The 21,593-nt window shown below is 41.8% G+C and overlaps 1 protein-coding gene across 2 annotated transcripts; it reads left to right on the top strand.

Moving 5' to 3' along the window:
- Positions 1 to 35: 35 nt before the first annotated feature.
- On the top strand, positions 36 to 18,456 carry dsd (attractin-like protein dsd). 2 transcript variants are annotated; one of them, XM_018022643.2, is made up of 12 exons: positions 36 to 525; positions 9,492 to 9,839; positions 10,310 to 10,491; positions 10,687 to 11,084; positions 11,483 to 12,078; positions 12,170 to 12,653; positions 12,717 to 13,134; positions 13,268 to 13,411; positions 13,491 to 13,640; positions 13,724 to 14,111; positions 14,300 to 14,531; positions 14,626 to 18,456. In XM_018022643.2, exons 1-12 carry the CDS (start codon positions 212 to 214, stop codon positions 14,869 to 14,871), a joined length of 3,900 nt encoding a protein of 1,299 aa, XP_017878132.1. In that variant the 5' UTR covers positions 36 to 211; the 3' UTR covers positions 14,872 to 18,456. The 2 variants fall into 2 exon arrangements, with proteins under 2 accessions (XP_017878132.1, XP_017878133.1); XM_018022644.2 differs by having other exon boundaries at positions 38 to 525; positions 14,315 to 14,531.
- Positions 18,457 to 21,593: the final 3,137 nt, after the last annotated feature.

Here is a 21,593-nt window from a genome sequence, read left to right as displayed (position 1 = left end):
AGAAAACAGTCCGGCATGCACAGTGACAGTGATTCGTGGCTGCGACACCGTGGGAGCCGCGCGGTGGCGACCGCACTTTCGAGTTCGGCAGCGCGTAGAGAATAACTGAGTGAACCAAGTTGCATCGAAAGGCGAGCGAGAAAGGTGCCCATATGCGTCCCGTTCGGTGTGTCGCCATCGGCCATTGTCTCTGACATGGAAGCCTATCAAAATGGCAGAGGTCGTGCAGATGTTTTTGTTCCTATATAAATCGAAGTACCGTCGGAAAGGGCAGTGCCGTGAAGTGGTACGGGATCAGTGCAGTGTAATTGCAGTGCGGTGGCCGATACTGTGGGCGGCGCTGATCTGCTGGGTGGTGCACGTAACCGCGGCTGCTTCCTCCTCCTCCTCTTCCTCGACGTCGTTGACGACGGAAACGACCTGCGACACAGACAACTGCGTCAACGGCGATTGTGTCAATGGCACCTGCGTCTGCCACGAAGGTTGGCAGGGCTCGGCGTGCCAATTTTGCGGCGGAAAAGTCAGGTGAGTAAAGGCGGAACACCCCGACGCATGTCCTCTCTCTGATCCACAACATTCTACTCTGCTTCCTTCCTTTGCTCACACGAATATTAATTGTCACTATACCTACGTACACGCGACGTTTTTTATAAGAACGGAACCCGTAGACTGATAGAATGGGCGCGTATACTACAAACCCTGTGTACACGTCGCGCCTTCTGATAAAGATATGCGCGTGGCGTCAAAACATTAACAGACTAACTGTACATTTCGTTGGGCTTTAGGTTTAACGGTATTGACGGCTTTTTAGGTCGACTCGTTTTCTTGTAGATTTTGATATCCGCTCTTCTTCGGAAGACGTATAAATGAGAGAAAGCGTGTGTGCGCGCGGCCACTTCAGATTTAATTGTTTTTTGCCGTGTACTCCACGCGCCTCTCGACGTTCTTCAACGTGTAAGAACGAGAGGAAAGGTCGGCTACTGTCTACGACCTCGGTTGATGGTGAAAAGTCAGGGGTTAATCATGGGCATTGATGAATCTAACGGTGACGGTGACCGCGGAAATTGGCTGGGTTAGTCTCTGGCTCGACTTTCGTTACGAGACTCAAGTTGTCGGAGATTAGATTTTGGGTCGATCGATCGCCGACGGTTTTTAACTTGACAGAGAAACTACGGTTTCTATCACTGTCAAGGCTGGTTTTCTTTTCACGAGTATTTAATAGCTCCTATACATATCTTGTATTCACATAAACCGATACTAGTTGTGTAACGATTACGATCGTGTAACGTTTATATTACACAATGTGATGTACAGGTATTAAAGCACTCTATGTACGAAGGTAAATAATTGTGTGCATTGAACCCACGAAATTGTACTAAAATAGCTGGTAACAGTAAACTGCAACAGTTAATGCAATGTTTATCATGCCCGTGATGCATGGTATTCGTCGAAAATATTGCAATTTAGGGTGGTTATGCAATGTTTATTCTAGAATCGCGCGTAGGCACTCGAGAACAGTCCGCGTCCCGGTGTCGTTGAGCAATTGCAGTGAAATCCGACGCAAACGTCGCCTAGGAACTCTCTTTATTTTTCTCTCTCTCTCCCTCTCGTTTTGCATTTTGAGCTGCAGCACATCGTAATAGACCAGTCGTTACGCAGTCGGCCAAGTGTTTCTTCTTTCTTCTCTTGCGTCGATTAATGTAGTTTATGCATCACGTTTTTCGGGACACCTTGGACATTTGATTAATAAATAAAATTAAATAAGAAATTCTACCTCCATTGTTGTATTCTGAAACCATATTCGATGTTCTACAAATTCGGAGACTTATTATATCTGCTTGAGCACGCTTTATCAGCAGATATTGTGATATACATATATCGCATGCTTACGTGTACTTGGTAGTATACAAACACGTACGTATATCGAATGTCAGGCTAGGAAAAATTTGTAAGTCGGATGTCTGAGTCGATTATGCGGTAGCAGCGTTTAAAACCACCCCGATTGATCTATGCTAAGAACTTACAATCGGCAGGCTTAACCTGGATTCGACGAGAGGATGTCGTTTCAAAATTTCATCGTGTACTCGTGAATAATTGGCGCTGAAAATAACTGCGCCTCTGGGACCGCGTAAAATGCGGGAGCCTCCATAAAACAAAGCAACGCGAAGAAAAAAGAGGGACGTTCTTAGCTACGAAAACATATCCGTGCAACACCCGATGCATCGTCCGCGCCTTACCACTTGTGCATTACTGTACGCCTGTCACGAACTAACGAGAGGAAAACACTCTACGATGCGTGTACGTACGACGTGCATATCTCGCCCGGTAATCTACTATCAGTTTTATTCTCGTATATGCGATTCTAATACGCGCGTTGTAGAATTCATCAAGGAATTTATCGCGCAAGGACTATTAATTGGGTTGCTTGCTATTTTCGTCTTTAATTAATTTGTACTTCGTTCCTGCATGCGTAATATTATCGTCAAGTACTTCTACGCGTTACACACGTGACAAACCACTTGAAGCGAAGATCGGCCTTTTGAAACGTGTGCCGGTGCAGCTGTTCTACACTATTCGCCCGACTTTGCTCATCTGAAATGTAAACATGATTCAGTCGTCGCGCTGTACGATGGTCAATGAGCAGTGACGCGACAATGCTGGTTCGTTAGTCACATCCAACTTCCTCCATTGTGACACGTGTGTACGGGCCGCACTAATTATGAGCGGCACGCGTGCATTTTTGTTTGGCCGCGTTTTACACCTGTACGACCAGCCGATGTTGATTAGTGAACGGGCCAATAAACGACGAGGATATCGCGATGATTTCCTCTACGTTTAATTATATTAATTACGCTATTTCTAGAACCGATGTTCGCAACAGTTCATGGGTACGAGGTGGCGATGATTAGTAGTCAGCGGTTTCACGGTTTCTAAATGGTCACGCTCAATTATTATGACCTGATGATTATTGAGTGGATAATACGGTTTTATTATAATCAAGCTACCTCCGTCTACGGTCTGTGTATTAATTACCGCTGATAGCATTTACTAACGACGACAACGTGTTGTTTGTGCATCCCTCTGTAATTTGATATCATTCATTGGGACAGCCGGAATCGATAACCGATGAATGCATAAGGCTGTATATTCATGCACACCTTATCCCCGGATTAATTACCACGATTCAGGGTTAATTACTGTTCCGAGCGAATTGAATCTCTTTTAATCTTGGATTAACGAAGATATGTTCGCGGGTGCTGGATACCTATCCTCTTATTTAAGCGGTCAATGAATTTATTAATCGCTCACAAGTGTACTTGTATATCGTCGTTCATTTAAATTCTTGTAAACAAGAGGTGCTTCAAGATAAAGTTTCAAGCCAACACAAGTGCCGTTGCATTTATTTTTTATAAATAAACATAAGGTCAGTAAATTCATTTCACTTACTATTATTATGCAATTTAGATTTACGTGACTTGGGTTCTTAACTGCATATTAAAGAAACTGTATTACGCTTCAAGGAAACTTCAGGGAAACTTAAATGAAGTTTGTCTACCGGCATGTGTTTCGTTACTTTTAGAACATAACAGAAATCGATCCTGACCATCAGCAGCGGAGATCCCGAGTTTTCGCGGATCCCGAAACCGCGGAAGTTATATCGGAGGACGAGGAGCGAGCTTTCCCAGAAACTTCGTGCAACGAAATTATTTCTGCGAGATGCGGAACGACATTATCGCCAGTTACTGTTTCATTTGGCGTTATCTACACGCGTGCATGTGTAAGTTCCACGAGATACTATGTTTGGCCATTGTCGAGGGGCGCCGGAACTTTGTTTCTCGCCTCGGCCTCTCGAGACCGTCTTCTCTCCTCTCGTTTCCGCTCGAAGAATTCCCGCATCGCATCGCGTCGGCTCGTTCGCCGGCGTCGTAACGCATGCAAGTACCTACCGAGCTACCTGAAACGCTGTATTGTCGTTCGTTTCCCCATTGAGATGATATCGATACGATACAGTCTCCCGTTTAAAGTGGACGGAAATTTTAGTGCCATTCGAGCACAGGAAGCTCGGCGGAGTTAAACTAAAAGAATGTCTCGCTCCTCATCTCCAAGCACAACATAACTTGAAAAAAAAAACTGGTTAACGCAAGAGATGATAATTAGAATTTCAAGTAAGTTGTAATTACGTGTCTCCTTTTGAATAAGTATATTATTATTGATTGTGCAACATGTCTTTGCATATATTGATTATGTTCTGAGTTAGAACCAGGATTTATGTAACTGGAGACGACGTAGGGAATCGACCCGTGCGTTTCTTCGGATCGCTCTTGTTGCTAAGGTGATTACGTACACGTGTATTTAAAAGAACGGTCCGTAGGCGGTATTGTGTTTCCGAAGGAGATTCCAATCACTTCGACGGATAGTCACCGAGTTGCGTGTCGCGGAGATTCTTTAGAATATTGCAACTTTTCGCACGGTCTTGCATTCACTTCGAACTTCACTCCGAGAAGTACACTGCGCGTATAGTGCACGTCCCAGAGGTGAAGTAGTCCAGGGAAATTGGAAAGCGTTCTAAATGTCACTCGGTCCATAAACTCCTTCTCGACGGGCCGTGCCATTTACTCGTACACTTAATCCAGTCGAATAGCTAAGGTGTGAGTCAACATTCCGCTCGACGTACAATTTAATATTGGATTTTACACTGCGCGCAATATCAGGCTCGACATTCAATTCAAAGTTTCTGGTCTGCGTGCTCCACGGTTTTATCCTCTTCGATCTGTAGAATCGAACACTGACTCACTGCGGTCCCTAAATGGTATCGAACTTCATGAAGCTACCGGGCAGCGCTTGGACAAAAAACCAGTCCGGAAACCAGTAGAATTCGGGCGTGTTTCGTTCGACCCGTGTAGGAAACAAATGCATGAATTTCCTCGCGGCGAAAATTGTCGAACTTCTACGTCTTCTCGTCTGACGCGTGGCTACCGAGTTAGCCGAAGGCGCAATCAGTGGCACCGTGCCGGTTTCCCGCCCGGTTTTAGCCGTTCTATCCTTTCATTGAATTATAATGGAACTAGAACTTTATATAATATACACTGGCGGCGGTGGAAGAGTCTGCGGTGGATATTCAGTGGTAAATATTTATTTTAATTACAAAATTCGCAGTCTACTCATCGTCTATCAGAAGTAAGCAATTTCCTGTAATGTATCTTGTAAGTGATAAGGTATATGAACCAAAACCATGAAATCTTCTTATTAAAGTGACACGATCGTCATTACCGAGACAGGCTCTGATCGATGGTAGCTCGTTTCTTTTCTAATTTTGTAACCGATCAGCACACGACCTTTACCATCCCCTTCTTTCGTCCCGCGGCACTTGGTTCCATTCACAGAATTATGCGTAGACACTTTTTTATGAACACATTGGGTAACTCGCTGTACTTTGCACGAGGTGATTGAGAGATATTTGAATTTCTAATGGATTTTAACACTTCAGTTCCTCGTCTCTAATCTGCACATAGAAGTTTAATTCGAACTGTTCATCTCGCTAACGCATGTAATGAACAAAGTTTACTCGATCGTTTGATATAATAGCTGTGCACTTAGTGAACGGAGCACATGAGGTATCGATTGGTTTACGGGAAAATGCGATCAGCCGTACGATACGATGTGCCAAAGTCAATTAAAACCTAGATTATACTACTACATCAAAACAGTACTTTTTATTCAATATTCTTTAATGGATATTAGGGAATATTGACTGCCGTCTGTTTTGATCAATTAAATGAAATTGTGTAAACGCAAAGGAGCGATGAAATTAATTAAATATCATCGTCGAGAGTGGAGTGAAAACAAACGATAGTTACTTGCTACGATAACATAACTAATTAGTTTATTAGGACAACAATGGGCCAAGAGAATAGCAGCCAGTTATTAATAGCAGAGTGAACCAGCCGGCTGGTTAAATATCGATTGTAATTTTAGTATGCGAAATAGGAAAAACAACGTTCTGTTGAGAGAGAAAATAATACTACGCTCGAAGACGACGACGCGTGAATAAGGATAGAAACTAGTTTGTCATGTTTCATATTAATACCGTTACGGCATTAATTCGATCGATTATTGATCTGGTTGTTCCGTTCGCAACATCTGCGCTCAAGAGTGCAAACGTGAACATATGCAAATTGCAGTAGTATTCATCACGGTCGAATCTAATTAACTCATTAACTCGTGCGTTTATAATTAATAGAGATAATGGAATGCGGCTAAAGACTTCTCATCATTTTCGCTGCATATTAACCAGTAAAACGTGGCAAATGCTACAGTTGTCAACTTAACCGAGTCTCAGTTTATTGAAAAACAGGAAGTCCTTCCGCGAAGTATTACACGGTTCTTCTTACTAGGTCTCATAAAAATCCAGCCAGCCGGGGTTCTAGAATCAAGCTATATTTTCTCGTAAATCTCAAGCGCTCTCCAGAAGACGTTCTTCTTCTTTCCGAGTGCTTGCCTTTATAGTTCACGCTAATGCCCTGTTGCGAATACCTATCGTTATCCTTTTCCTAGTTTTTTTTCAATTACGTTACTTCTTTCGTTCTTGTTTTTAACGAGTAAGTAAACATACAATTATTACATCAATTAAACTGTAGATTGTTATGCGAAATAAATTATTTATGGCGTCAGTTTAAAAAATGGGTTTTAATGAATATTCCTTTAATCAAACATTCTAATGTGCACTAGTTTTTTTTTTAATATTTTTATACATGCCAAGAATTCTTTATATCTTTTCCTGATCTGTTTTTATAAATCAGTAGTTTAATTATAATTTATAGGGCAGACAGTTATATAGAATAAGATACGTAGCTGTTTTGAATGAAACGCTTTGCACATTGAGGATCAAGACTTATTATTTCTTAACTCCTCCAGGCCTCGCACTTTAACGCGAGCGCGTTTCATTATAAATTCTTCCCGCGCTTCTTAGCCTGATGTTTCTGCAAATTGCGTTGGGCCCGGACGAGCGCAGAATTTCACGGAACAGCGAACAACTAGCATTCGTTAATTCACGAGACGCAGGCGAACGAACCCATACTTTAGCACGTATTCTACCTCCTCGGTCAAGTAATTAATATTAAGCTGTTTAATTCGTTAACAGACGTTTCTTCTATCGTTGAATCAATTGTACGTATTCCTAAGATCGCCCGAGCTATTCAAGTTTCGTTCACACATAGCTATCTACGTGTTTAAATATACTCAAGCATGAATCATGAACGAGCGCGAACAAATCAAACCCCCATAAATCTAGCTCGCTGGTATGCATCTTGAGTAACGCATCGAGCCAATTAAATGGAAGTCGGGCGACAGAAAAAGCTCCGCCGTTTACGTCTTTCGTAAACTCCGACGATATTCAAGATTATCCGATAAACCATTAACAGCGAGAGAAGGTAACCGGGATCACAGTTGATTCCCTCAATTGGTAAACAATGTGTCGAACGAGAAAAGGGGGTTTCTTGAGCGCACAAGCCCCGGGACTCAGCTCGTAAATTCTCCATTGTGTCGTTGCATCCCTTCGCCGGCATTCCTTTACTCCAATTTACCGCGTTTCTTTTAATAGCCGCGCGAGTCCTTCGCTTCCTCCATCGTTTGGCTTCTCGCATAAAGAGCCACGGTCTAAGCTACATACCCGGTCGTCGAACTTCTTCGTGACTCATCCCACGCTTTCTCGTTATTCAAATATTATTTCATGCTAATAAGAACTAATTGTAAGATACATACCGGTCGATATAAACGAGGACCACTCTTAGACTGCGATCGTGAACTTAATTGTCGCGCAGTTCGTGTCTCGGGTAAACGTGAAACGGTATAGAAGTTCCGAGAAGACTTTATAATCAGACAATAAAATTTAATCGACAGTCTACGATAGGACGTTGCATAATTACCGTGAGGTGAGTTAATTGTTCACAGGGAAACGTACAATGATTCGAGGAGGTTGCCTTGTGAACGAGATGGTCGAGTACTCGTTCTCAGCTCAGGCATCTCGACGTGCTATTATGACGTAACTCCAGAAGATTATTAAGAGGTTTTTATCATCGGGCAAATACAATTATTTGAAATTTCATTTTACGTATTCGATTATATAACCTTTGTGAGTTCACGTTTCTATCATCTCTCCGGTTCTTTATATAAAAATGATGAAGTATTAATGTCTGGCATTTCTGTATGTATTCTCACTCTCATAAACTGCGGCTGGGAATTTATGTGAGACGAAGTACGCGTCGACGTCTACGTTCTATTTTCCCTTTTTTTTTCCGTTTTGTACTATCGACATCGATATATTGTTATTCCGTGAACATCGTCGTCAATACGCATCCGTTTTCAGAATGGGATTGTCCCTCTAAGCCTGGTTTTGCTGAATAATAAAGCGGAAACTCTCGTCGTTCAACTCGACACGTTTTTTCGCTGCGTCGATAATCCTGAACTTTCTCCATCATTGCGACATCAAATTCGAGCCTTCTAGAATATATTATAACGTCGGCTGGAATTAATGGATCAGGCGATGTTGTAGATCCATGAAGCATCGTCGGAACAGGAAGTAGGAAGCTCATCGTGGTCACAGTTCTTTGTCTCTTGAAATTATTATTCCTCGAGTGCTTGCACCCATCCTTTCTCAGTTTTTTCCACGTGCGGGTGCGTTATTCGTTTGCATATTTTACCTGCGGAATCACCTCGCGAAGGTCGCTAGTTCCTTTCTAGACCCTGCGCTTCCGGTGTCTGTACCTCCTCATTAACGCGAGTCAAAAGCCCGGGCAGAGATTGAGAATTATTATCACTAACTCAACGTTTCGCTTACACGTTAATTTTTACACGTGTATTTTTGTTACGTTTAATAAAAACAATATCGATCGGTATCCAATGCCGCTTTTAATATCGAGAGCACCGTGAAAGGGTTGACCTCCGATCAGTAAACAGCCATAACGATATCAACTGCCTAATTTCTATCCTAGTTGATCTACCCGCTTGATGATCCCTTTTAGAATCGTTTAATCATGCTTAATTCTACCCGTACAGTCGCAACGCTTATTTATCGTTCTCAACTTCATTCTCTCGGCTTTATCCTCCACTTTGTCTTGTCCAAATCCGTGTTTTATCGTTATCACGACCGTGAATCATCTACGCGTCCAACGGTGTTGATAAAATGGAAAATAATCCACGGAGAAAATAGCATTATAAATATACTTGAGAAATCAGGCCATTTTACAGTGCAGACGAATTTTAAATGGTGACAATAAATTTTTAATATTGTTTCCAGAAAATCCTTAAATCTGATTGAATTAAATCGCTGCATAACTAACGGCCACTAATTATAAGAATCACAATTCATTATCGATCCCGGTTTCCCGGAACGGCTTATCGGCTCGACGTCTCGCTTATCATTAAACCCATCAATCAGGCTGTAGCCCCGGGAATCAAATTGATCCAGCTGATTTTTTTTTTATCGTTCGCAGGTTGACGGAGCCGACGGGGCACATACACGACGGGATCGGCAACTACACGGCGTTTCTGAAGTGTACCTGGCTTATAGAGAGCAACCCGAATTCCACTATACGTATGCACGTGGAGCAATTCGCGACAGAATGCGGCTGGGATCAATTGTATATCTACGACGGTGACAGCGTCGAGGCGCCGTTATTGGCCGTCTTCTCCGGTCTGATGTACAAGGACGGACACAGAGCCCGACGAGTGCCGGAAGTGATCGCGCGTTCTGGAAACGCGCTTCTTCACTTCTACTCGGACCTCGCGTACAACATGAGCGGCTTCAATATTACTTACAAAATAAACGCCTGTCCCAGCAGGTGATTATTATCTTACTTTCCTCCTTTTACTTCATTTCTTTCTTCGGTATTCTGAGTGCTGTTTGTTTATGTAATTTCGAGTTTATTCGAAGCTTTAGTTATTTGAGTTTGCTCTTAGACTGTGGAGTACACATTTTTAATCTTACAGTAGAATTAATTTGGTTTGATGGAGTTAGACTTATTTATAATTCTGCGATATCTATGATTCATTCTTATTACCGATAACCCGTTGTTCTTGGTCAATAACTGCTGTTCTAAAAACAGTCTGACACGTCCTCGTTCATCATTTTTCTTGACACCTGCATTTGTCCAAGCGCCGGGCAAACGTTTGTTCCACGTCTTTGCGTAAATACGATAAGAGCGTGTTTACAGTGGCGATTATGATCGGCACACGTTCAGCCTGTATCCTTAAGGATTTGCACAACCTATCTCCTGTTCCCTTTAGTACAAACATCTCGTGGTGCTCGCAGGTATTCACACACCGACTGTTCCGGTCATGGGGTTTGCATTGATGGGGTATGCACATGCGATGCCACGTGGACTGGTGAGGCCTGCGACATTCAAGTTTGCCCGAATAATTGTTCTCATAGTTATGGGCAGGGCCAGTGCAATCGCGAGAGTCATCATTGCGACTGTAAACCCGGTTTCAAGGGTGAGAACCTGTATTTAAAGTATTTCATACATTATTTTACGCTGTATATTTCTTTTACTCTATCTGAAAATTTTTCTTTTTATTTTTGGTGTACATAAGAACTGTTTCGTAGTTGGAAAAAAGAACAATATACTCTTTAAATATAACTGGTTAAATCGTGAGAGTTGAAAAAGGCATGTGTCATTGTATACTCAGGTTCCGACTGCAGCCAAAGAAGCGATCGCGGCTACTGGGAAAGTATATCGTACACGGATTTCTCACCTGAAGGCACGGCTAGTCACTGCGCCATCGTTTGGAAAGACTCTTTATACGTGGTCGGCGGTGAGAGTTTCAACCACGCTAAGATGATCTACGTGTACGATCTCAATGGGAACGTCTGGGAGACACCTCACGTGGAGGGTAAGGTGCCTCTGCCGCGGTACGCTCACACGTGCGTCCTTTTCGGCGACAAGATTTTCATGTACGGAGGTCTCCTCCCTAATTCGACGGCGACCAACGAGATCTGGGCGTTCGATGTCTCGGCAAAAGTCTGGGAAAACGTGACCGTGCACGACAAATTCCACAACAACAAAACTATGCACGGTCCCTTAAAGGTGGTGTAATTTTCTCCTTTTCCATTTTATAACGTTTTAAGGATGTATTGGCTATACAGTCAATCCAAAATCCGAGAATATTTCCTTCTATACTTTTTAACACGTAGCTATTTATTATTAGCATTATTCTTCCGACGTCTGATTTCTTTTTAATTATAGGAAATGCGTTTTTCTAAGGTACATAAACTTTTGGGATTGACTGTATAGCCAATACATCCTTAAGACAGCATTGAGGTTTTCATTTATCTATTTGGTCAGACCTTTTTGTTTCTCCTTTTAGAAATGTGAATCGTAGATGTACTAGTAGGATCTGTTTACTTTTTCTTCTCGGTGCTTTCTTTATCTCCGTTAACCCGTTTGCTTACCTCGGCTCTTACTTAACGTGTCACTTTACACAGGTAGCCGGACACACTGCAACCTTGGTGCAGAATTACGAGAAAAAAGAGAAGATGGTTGTAATATTTGGTTACTCGCCGCAGTACGGCTACCTGAACGTGGTTCAAGAATATTCTCTGGGTACTCGCGAGTGGCAGATCGTGGATACAATCGGTTTCCCGGTAAAAGGCGGATACGGACATACTTCCGCTTACGATCCGTTGACGAGTCTGATTTACGTTTACGGAGGATACATTTCCGAGTCGCAGAGCTCCCAAGTGTTTACCAATAGACTCTACTCGTACCATCCTAACAATCACGAGTGGAGATTGCTAACGTCCGCCCCAGTCGCTGGTTTCTTCCACACAGCCGTGTTCGTTTCTAGCGGTATGATGATTGTTTTTGGTGGTAATATGCACAATAATACGCAGCATTCCGACGAGGTCAGATGTCACTCGGACATGTTCGCGTACGACGTCACTTGCGACTCGTGGCACCAGTTTCCTATGCCCAAAGAGGTGATCGAGCTGCCCAGGTACGGGCACAGCGCTACTGTGTTCGAAAAGTCAATGTACATATACGGGGGTTTTAATGGACAAATGTTATCTGACATGTTCAGGTGTGTTCCTTTTCTGTTCGCGTGGCATATTATTATTGCCTCTAAATCATAATGAAATAATACAAAATTTTTCTTTGGTCGCGGGTACTAGGTTCACGCCAGGGAATTGCGAACATTTGACGAACCACAGTCTGTGTTTGAACTCGAGGACAGGTGTTAAGTGCGTGTGGAACAAACGCGAGAATCGGTGTGTACAGATCACCAAGATATCTCAGCACGTGTTACAGAACGACGATATGCACGACGGTAATTACATGAGATGCTTGGACGAAACTCCGCCGCGCGGAATGACGTCTCACAAAGAATTGTGCAAGTTGCTTATGGACTGCGTGGCGTGTGTGCAAACGTCGTACAATTGCGTGTGGTGCGGCAAGAGTTGCGCGCACGAGATCTGCCGAGACAACGTCAATTCGCCGCCGACCAAGGCTGTCAAGATGCTGGGCCAATGCGATGCACACACAGGCATCGAGTGTCTGCAGTTGCACACGTGTCACGCATGCACCAGCAACCCGTACTGCATGTGGTCCTGGTCGAACGGACCCGATCGGTGCAAACCTCATTCGAAAGTTCGCGATGTAAGTACAGAACGGAAGTGAAAAATTTACGAGAAGAATGAGCCGATCAATTTATTTTCACAGCAACAGATGACAATTCTGAACGGAACTATCCAAGCGCAGAGGCTGACCATAGAACGAGACTGTCGCACTCCCTGTGTGGATTACACTTCTTGTAAAAATTGCACGGTGTCTGAGTGCATATGGTGTCAGGACGAGAAGAAGTGCGTGGACAAAAATGTGTATCCTGTGAGCTTTCCTTATGGACAGTGTCGTGAATGGACTTCCACGGACGCGAAATGTCGGCCCACGGAAACGGGGAAAGAATGGTGTACGTTTTATTTGTCTTGCGCGGCCTGTCGTTCGGATCCTGGTTGTGGATGGTGCGACGATGGTTCTGGGACTGGAAAAGGGTTGTGTTTGTCAGGAGGAGCCCGCGGTCCGAGCAGTAAAAGCACGGACACTTGCCCGTATGAACGATGGTACTTTACCAAATGTCCCAGTAAGTAAACTGTTATGAAGTTGGATTATTTGATTAATTTTTTTTAAATGATTCGAATTAAATATCAAGTCCGCTACTGTAAAAGTAGGACGCGAAGAATGCGTAATTTATGCTTTCTAAACGAACATTTCAGCTTGCCAGTGTAATGGCCACAGCAAATGTCTTTCGAACAGCAGTATATGTATTCAGCCTTGTGGTAATTTGACTTACGGACCTCATTGCGATAAATGTATACCTGGATATTATGGAAGTCCCTTGAACGGAGCCACTTGCCAACGTAAGTTCATTCTATCGATTGCAATATCGTTAAATGACAATGAGCCATTCGCCGTTAAATTACATTTCTTCTGTTACAGCCTGCTTTTGCAATAACCAAGGCACGCAGTGCACCAGCGAAACGGGTAAATGTTTTTGTACAACGAAAGGTATTATCGGCGATCATTGTGAACGATGCGACGTGTCCAGCATGTACCATGGAGATCCGACGAATAAGGGATCGTGTTTTTGTAAGTACCTTTCTCGACTACGTCTTCGCAGGATGTAAGAAGAAATGTATGTTTAAATTTAAATTTGACATTTTTCTTCTCAGATGATTTGGCGATCGACTATCAGTTTACGTTCAATTTAAGTAAGAAAGAGGACCGACAGTACAGAGCAATTAATTTCAAGAATTCCCCACCGAAACCTGATATCGACGCCGAGTTTTCGATTACTTGTTCCGTTTTATCAAAAATGAATATCACTGCAAAGAGGGGCAACGCGCCGGAGGTACCGCTTATTCTGGGCGCGAATTGCACGACCACCATGTACAAGCACCGTTTCATAAAAGACGGTTACGGTTTCGGTAGCGAGAACAACAACACGTTGACCACGTTCTACGTTTATGTGTACGACTTTCAACCGCCGGTGTGGATTCAGATATCGTTCTCTCAATATTCCAAACTCAACCTGCAGCAATTCTTTATAACATTTTGCACGTGAGTATTCGAAACATTGTATCAAACTGAATGACACACGTAGATAAACGCATTGACGTGCATGCAGATATATGTATTTAATTCCAACGAAGTTAAAAACATTGTGTGCTTTTGTTTATCAATGTTTTCAAAATTTTCCGCGGTTTTGTGTTACTCTAAGCCTGAGGCAGTATTTACTTGTAAACTAGAGATTACATGCCTAGGTGCTTCCTCGCTCTGCTGCTGGTGGCTGCTATCCTGTGGAAGATCAAACAGAAGTACGATATGTACAGAAGGCGGCAGAGATTGTTCGTAGAAATGGAACAGATGGCCAGTAGAGCGTTCAGCCAGGTTTTGGTGGAGATCGAGAGGCGGGATGTTGAGAATTCCGATTCGGAGCGGAACGAGTCTGAGCCAACGAATTGCCGCAAGAAGAAGAAGGTGTGTATCAATATCTAAAGTAAAATACTCCGTAAGAATTAGCTTATTTCTCTTCTGTCCGAGTTGGTACTATCTGCTTCAAAAATATTTACAGGATGCCCCTAGTCCGATCGCGCTGGAGCCCTGTTGCGGTAACAGAGCAGCGGTCCTATCGTTGCTAGTCAGACTACCTACCGGCGGTGAACCGTACACGCCGGCCGGTATGAGCGCCGGCTTGGCTGTAGCGTCTGCTTTAGTTACATTGGGTAGCCCGCGAAGGCCGTCTCAGGAATTGACTACGAAGGAGCCGACGAAGACACGTAAATCTGCCAGTCAACATCCCGACTCCACATGCATTTAGCGATAAGAACGACAAAAAACAGCGGACAAAGTTAAAGGGAAAGAAAGACACATTTAAACGCCGGTGGGTGACTATATATGAGCCTTAGACATATTTCTGTGATCTTGCCTTAGCGAAACGGGGCAGGACTTGTTCAAACGGTTGATAACTCTTCGAACTCTTACCGAGTGAAGTGTGTGATTTTTTATCATTTCAATTTCAAATTTTTTTCAATGTTTGACTTCCGGACGAGCGTATCTTCCCTGAGAATTTCTCATTCGTTATACTCAACGAGTTAGCTAAGTGGTTCGAAGATTTCGGATTATTATGCTGCATTCTGCCGATTTTCGTGGTAAGTAACATTAAAGTTTGCCGGTAATTTTCGGTTGGTTGACTGTCAATCTTATTATTCTCCGATTTCTTTCGTTCACACGTGACAATGTACAGTGTTGTATATAGATCTGTTAGACGGTATAATATTTTCGTTTATCTGTCACGATTTTAATGAAATCGAATTCGTCCTACAATCGGCGAAGAATTTTTGAAGCAGCGGCACTGTAAACGAGCGTTCTTTTTCTCCTCGTTTGATTTTTCGCGCGCCATTCGAGTTCTCGTACAGCGCCGAGTGCGCCGACGTTTGCGCAAATTTCGACCAGCGGTCGTTAAACAATGGCGGGATACGGAGTAAAGTGTGTGTGCCGGAAAATTAGATTTGCCAGTCGCAGTACGAACGTAACATTCATTCTTCGTTTTGTAAAGTTTTTGTAAATATGTGTGTGACTGTATAATCCGAAGAAATTGCATAACGCAGGAAGAAATCTGTACAGATGTGAATCAGTTCGAAGGAAAGAGAGTCGAGAGACTGAGAGCGAGTGACAAAGGACTAATATCGTTTTGATTGTGCATTCGTTCATCGTAAGTTGTAAACGTTTAATTCTAAATTTACGGAAATGAATAGAGACGCGTCGATTTTTCCGATCGTGTCATCCTCATGTGATCTTCGTATTTGATATATACATATCTTGTGCCAAACGACTTTTCATCATTGCTGAAAGAAATGAATTCAGAGCATCGTCATCGAGTATTTGTCTACGAATCTGTCCGAAAACGACTATGTATTTACAAAACGATGAAACATAGATGTAAATTTTTTCTTCGTTGTCTCGTCTCTATCCATTTCCATAAGAGAAGTTGTGCTACATGCTCGAAAGTTACCAGTCAACTAACAAAACATTTCGATTGAGGATTTCTTTTCTAATGTAATGGCGTACTTTCGTCCGCGTAGCGCATCGACGTAATTTTACTGTATTAATGAAGTTAGAGGAAAAAAATAAGTATGTGGACGTTGCAATAAGTTACGGATCGCGATAATTCTTATTTGATTTTCGTTTCGTTGAAAGAACAGCGGTGCTGGTTATTTCATGTACCACGCAAAATTTCATATATCGAATCGAATTGAAATGAGAAAGAAAAGACAAACGGACGTATACATTTTAAACGTGGCTGTGGTTAATTTTTCACTTGCGTTGTTGCTCATTTATGCGTTGTTTGCATAACCGATAAACGACACGGCTGCTTCCTTTGCGAAATTTAACATTGATCTCACTTTTTTTTTACTTACCCGAGTTACGAAAACAGCTCTGATCATGAAATATGTATCGTAATAATGTGTTCCACGAAACGAGGCAAGAAACCTTCCCACGTTACGCAGCTCAAAAAAGATTTTTAAAGTTCAAACCTCCAGCACTTAGCATACAAACAGAATTTCCCGTATGAAACGAGGATTACCTATTTCAATTTTGCAAACGACTGTCGTTTTTAGTGCGCGCGAAGAACCGTCTGTCACGCTGCTCAAAATAATTAGACGATCTTCTGCTCGTCAAATGAACTAAGCGTCCCAAATAAAGGAAAACCCATTTTGTATGTTCTCTATCAATTTTCTTTTTTATTTATGTACAATACGACCAGCTCTTCCAATTTATTATGTCCCACATTCGAGCAGACAGTCTTGTAATTATTTTGATGATCAGCGTAAAACTCACCGAAGGCATCGCCGTAGTTTTTAAATTTTCGTTCGAAAAAGAAAAACGTGAGCGACGTAGGGGTCTTTCCTTTTTCTCTCTCTGTTTTTTAATCATTGTGTACAGCACGGATCGAGTGCAATGCATTTTGTTTTTACCATGTAATACTCATCGAGTTTCTTCAATTCTATTTTTTGTGAGGGTGCAACCGGCGCGTCAGTTAGCCACAAAGTTACCGTAAGGCATCACGATCCACCTAAGAAGAACGAAAGAGTTATTTATTCTTGTCCTTTAATCGCGTCCTGGTTGCATCCGCTTAGAACGTAGTGTACATTTTATTACCGTAAAAATAATTTAATTTTTTATACAGCTGTTTTATTTTTATTTGTTTTTTTTTTTTCTTCTTAACTGAACGACAGGTTTATTGTCCTGTTACCTTCTTTCTTCTTAAACGCGAATTTTTATTGTCCTTCGGGCGAGAATTTATAATTACGTGTACATATTGAATCGAGTATAAATGTTATGTTGTATTTAATAACGAAGAATAGGCGTACATTGGATAAATTGCTCAACTCTTGAGTAGGCATTCACTTTTCCATCGCTTTCAAAGATTATTTTATAAGTCTTTATGCAGGTATTTTTCTTCCGAGAATGATTTTTGTCCAAATAGTTGGGTTCAGTCGTACAGGGAAAGCATTTAATGCAACTGAAAGCGATTTTTTAAGAACATTATTGGAGGACGATGTTCAGTTTTCGATTACCGGTATTCCTCGTCCTTTCTTCTCCTCTCTTTTTATCTGTTGCATTTCTCGAGTCTTGATACTGCCAACTTTTATCGGTCCCTACCTGATTTCCATAATCTATCTGTCTTCGAGTGTAGACGATTAGCAGATCCACTTGATCGTTTGAAACCCCTTGCTGCTTGCATTTTAGCGTTTTAACGAATCTCAGTGGTTGAAAGTTTCATAGGTACTTGGCATCAGCTCCCGAGCACCCACCAAACTTTCCAACTTTGTTTCATAATGTTTCATTACAACGTTTGGGTCTACGGTTGGCACCAAATTACTTGGCAGACCTCTTATCTTGAAATTCTCTCTCTTCGCAGTCTGAGAGAATCTTAACACTTTCACGGCTGTCTCTCCGGTTCTCTTTAAAAAACTTTCCTCATTTCGAGGTGAAACGAGCTTTTAGCATTAAAATAAAATAAACGGAACAACGACTTTCTTTACAAGTTCCTCAAAATTGGGACGATTTTTTAAAGAAACCGCGGAAGAAGCTGGATAAGGAAAGTTGAACGTACAGCACAAATCATACTTTGTACTTTTGATTTTTAAATCATTAGTTATGAAAAATGTTCGAATGCAGAGGATGAGGAAGTTAGTATTAAAAATTGGAGTTCGTAGAATATCTCCAAGCAGCACGGGGTTAATTGGACCCTAAACCAGAATGGAATCGCACACCATTGTTGTTCATACACGAGTCGCGTATGTTGGGATCACATGATGAAATCCATCGATCCTCTACCTGCGATTGACCCATGCTCCTTTAATTCGTCCAAGGAATTAAGAAAGAACTGTAGACAAAAGTGATCTAGAGGAAGAGAACGCGTGGAAGGGAGAGGGCGGAATAAATAATAAACGCGAGGGAACGTTCTCTGGTCAATAAGTCAACATTCAGTCATAGTCTATGTAAACTAGACCAGGTAGATCATTAGTTCGTAAGCATAGGCGATTATAGTGTTGGATGTACATAGAATAACCACCGTGTTTCCTGAACGTTTTTGAGATCCATCGAAATTAGCAACAGATATCGTTTGTCTTCAGGCTAAAACGTATCGCGTTGATTCTTGGCCAAAGGAGACGTGAACTTTATAATTGAATTCTTATTATCGAAGGAACAGAAGGAAACTATTTAGATTTACGCGCCCGCTGTGGAGATGAAATTTATTCTTAGGACCTCGGATATTGAAAATTTCTAGAGTTAATCTGATAAAACGTTTGAGTTGGAGTGCCTCTCAAAATATCCAAAGGCTCTCAAGGAACACGTGACGACTGCTCAAGTATCCAGGCCCTGATTTAAACGCGGAACGATTTAGAATTGAGAAGTGAAATAAGGATTACGTAACTACAACCAGATGATTAATCACGAAACAGAGGAACCCGTTTGCTGTTATTATATTCCATTGTTTCTTCCCTTTTGTTCTTTTTAAACATTATCGATGATACTTGAATTCGTGAACTCGCGTACATCGTCACGAACGGGCCAGGCCGGTCGTTTAACGTTTAAGAATACTTAACGTAATCCATAAGTATATTAGGTAGGTATTATAATAACGAGTATAGCTTGCAACAACAATTTTTCTAGGAAACACAATCGAAAATATTTATTTTTATTCAAGCGTTAAGCGTTAAGGGTACTCTTTGATAAAACGAGAAAAAAAAATGATAGTTAATGAGAACGATGAAATAACATTATTATAAAAATGAGTGACAGGAAGAGAGAGTGAGAGGAAAACACATGTGTCGCCCTGATCTTCTGCGTGTATACAATTCTCTCGAAACTGTACACAGTACAGCACACATAAATTGTTACATTCGACTCATCTGCATATGTGTGTTTATATGTATATGTATGTTATACGTACGATAATTTAGCCAGTGATGCAGATTGTATGGAGGATGTTATCATTGCCTTGTTGTCACGGTTCTCCTTAATGTCATCTGTCAGGGAAACAGGAAGCGGTTCAATTGTCAGAGTTCAGGGTCTCCCAGCCGTCGCAAGTAGTTATCACCCGTCACTGATCAGACTGAACTTCACTGATTGCGAGCAATACACTACTGGTAGAAATGACGTAGTCGTACAGACGAAAAGACTTGCCCCACAAATTTTTATACCCGAAGACTTCCTATCTTCTCTTAGTTTTATTTCGTGTCAAAGTCCCGTCTTTTTTGTCTCTTTGAAACATAATGTTACCAGTGACGTGAAATTTCCAAGTTCTTCGTTGAACCTCGTTTTGATACACATATATAAGTAATGGTGAATCGCTTTGCGTTCGAAGTTGACGAGCATTATTTCCGTGTGTCGTATTACAGCGGTCGATCAATTCCCTCTTCGTTTTTTACTTGCTTTATATCACGAACGGTCATAGAATAGTTATTTCGGCCGGTATGTAAAGAAGCTAAAGAGAGACTTGTCTTTTATCGATTACTGACGACCTATTCGGTACACTATGTATTCTTGAGACACGGGAGACCTCGTGGAAATCGAGAATGGAACACAGCGCGGCTCAATTACGATACTTTTTGAAAGACTGGCAAGTGGGGTGTTTCCAAATTAGCTAGGGTGACGAGAATGGGGCTGAATTAAGTAGAAAAAAAGTGGAGAGAGTGTGTACGTGTGAAAGGATTTCTTAAATTATGCTCGTATTTTTATGCTAGAGATTTAACGAAGAAGAGGAGGGGAGGGAGGACAAAAATCTGAGAGAATAAAATATGCACGGTTTGATAGATTATTAGCATGAGCGACGTGAGCATGAATAGCGGAGCGGAACAAGATGTATTGTATTATACTAAATGAGACGGATATTGTTTAAATAAAATTGATATACATAAAGTTTCCACTGTGATTTTTGACATAATTCATAAGCGTTAAATACGATATTTTAATTTACGACCGTTTCATAATTTAAAGAGCTCTTAATAGCTTTTGACGGGTTCAACCTGTACATTAAAGAAAGTTTAACCGGAGCACCTAAAACGTGTGAGGAAAGGGTTTTGATAAAATACAGCATGTAATTCAGAGAACAGGATATTAAGCCATCCGCGGCAGAGTGCCAGTAAAACAGGTAGCCACCCTCTCGAAAGGGTGCAGTCGTTGACGAAGATAGTTTGCACTTCCTGTCTTATCTCTTACCTTTCACCCTGTGACAGTTTTCATTCCGCAAATAGACCTGTCTCCACGACACGAATCAAATTATACCGGAAATGAACGTTGTTACACCAGTCGAATTAACCGGAACCGAATTAAGAGGAACTGTACCTTTTCTCTCCTTTTCTGTTAGTTACGAGTCAGAAAAAGAATAACGATTGAATAGGTAGTCTTTATAGAAGCAACCGATTCCACTTCCGTGCGAAAAGCGAATTTCCGGATATTGCTTGCTCAGCGGTTCGTGGCTGTACGTTCTAAAGGTAGCAAAAATATTTGACCTCGAATACATTTCAACTTTTGCACTTTAATATCGTTTATAATTCTTCGCGTAGCCTCTTTTTCAATGATATAGGAATACTATTACAGATAATGAATTATTAAAAAAATCTGTTCATCGAACTCGATTTGTTTCTCATTTATTTATTATTGAATTAATCTCGACGTGTGTAATTAATTAATTTCAAGAGAGCAGCTTTTGTTCGCAACGGAGAGGGAGTCGGATCGAATCGGTTCGTAACAATTATTCGCGAAGTCTCGAAGATATCACGGCGAACTAACTCGAACATGCCAGGTATCAGGCGCAATGGTTTACCTAGCAAACAGGCAGCAGCAGTTTCCAGTTCTCGAACGGCACGCAAACTCGCAGATGATCCGCGATGCCGCGAAATTCTCGTAATTAGAATCTGCGAATGCCCGCCATCGCGCCGGTAATTGCGGTGAACACTTCGCAGAAACGAATCAAATAATCTCTGGTTTAATAGTTAACGAACAAAGTGCGATACTGATATCGCGTTT

Source organism: Ceratina calcarata, unplaced genomic scaffold (assembly GCF_001652005.2).
Source record: "Ceratina calcarata isolate Rehan_Ccalc_2016 unplaced genomic scaffold, ASM165200v1 scaffold291.2, whole genome shotgun sequence".
Lineage (NCBI taxonomy): Eukaryota > Metazoa > Arthropoda > Insecta > Hymenoptera > Apidae > Ceratina > Ceratina calcarata.
Note: the sequence above shows the minus strand (reverse complement) of the source record. Positions and strands in the feature narration are given on the sequence as shown.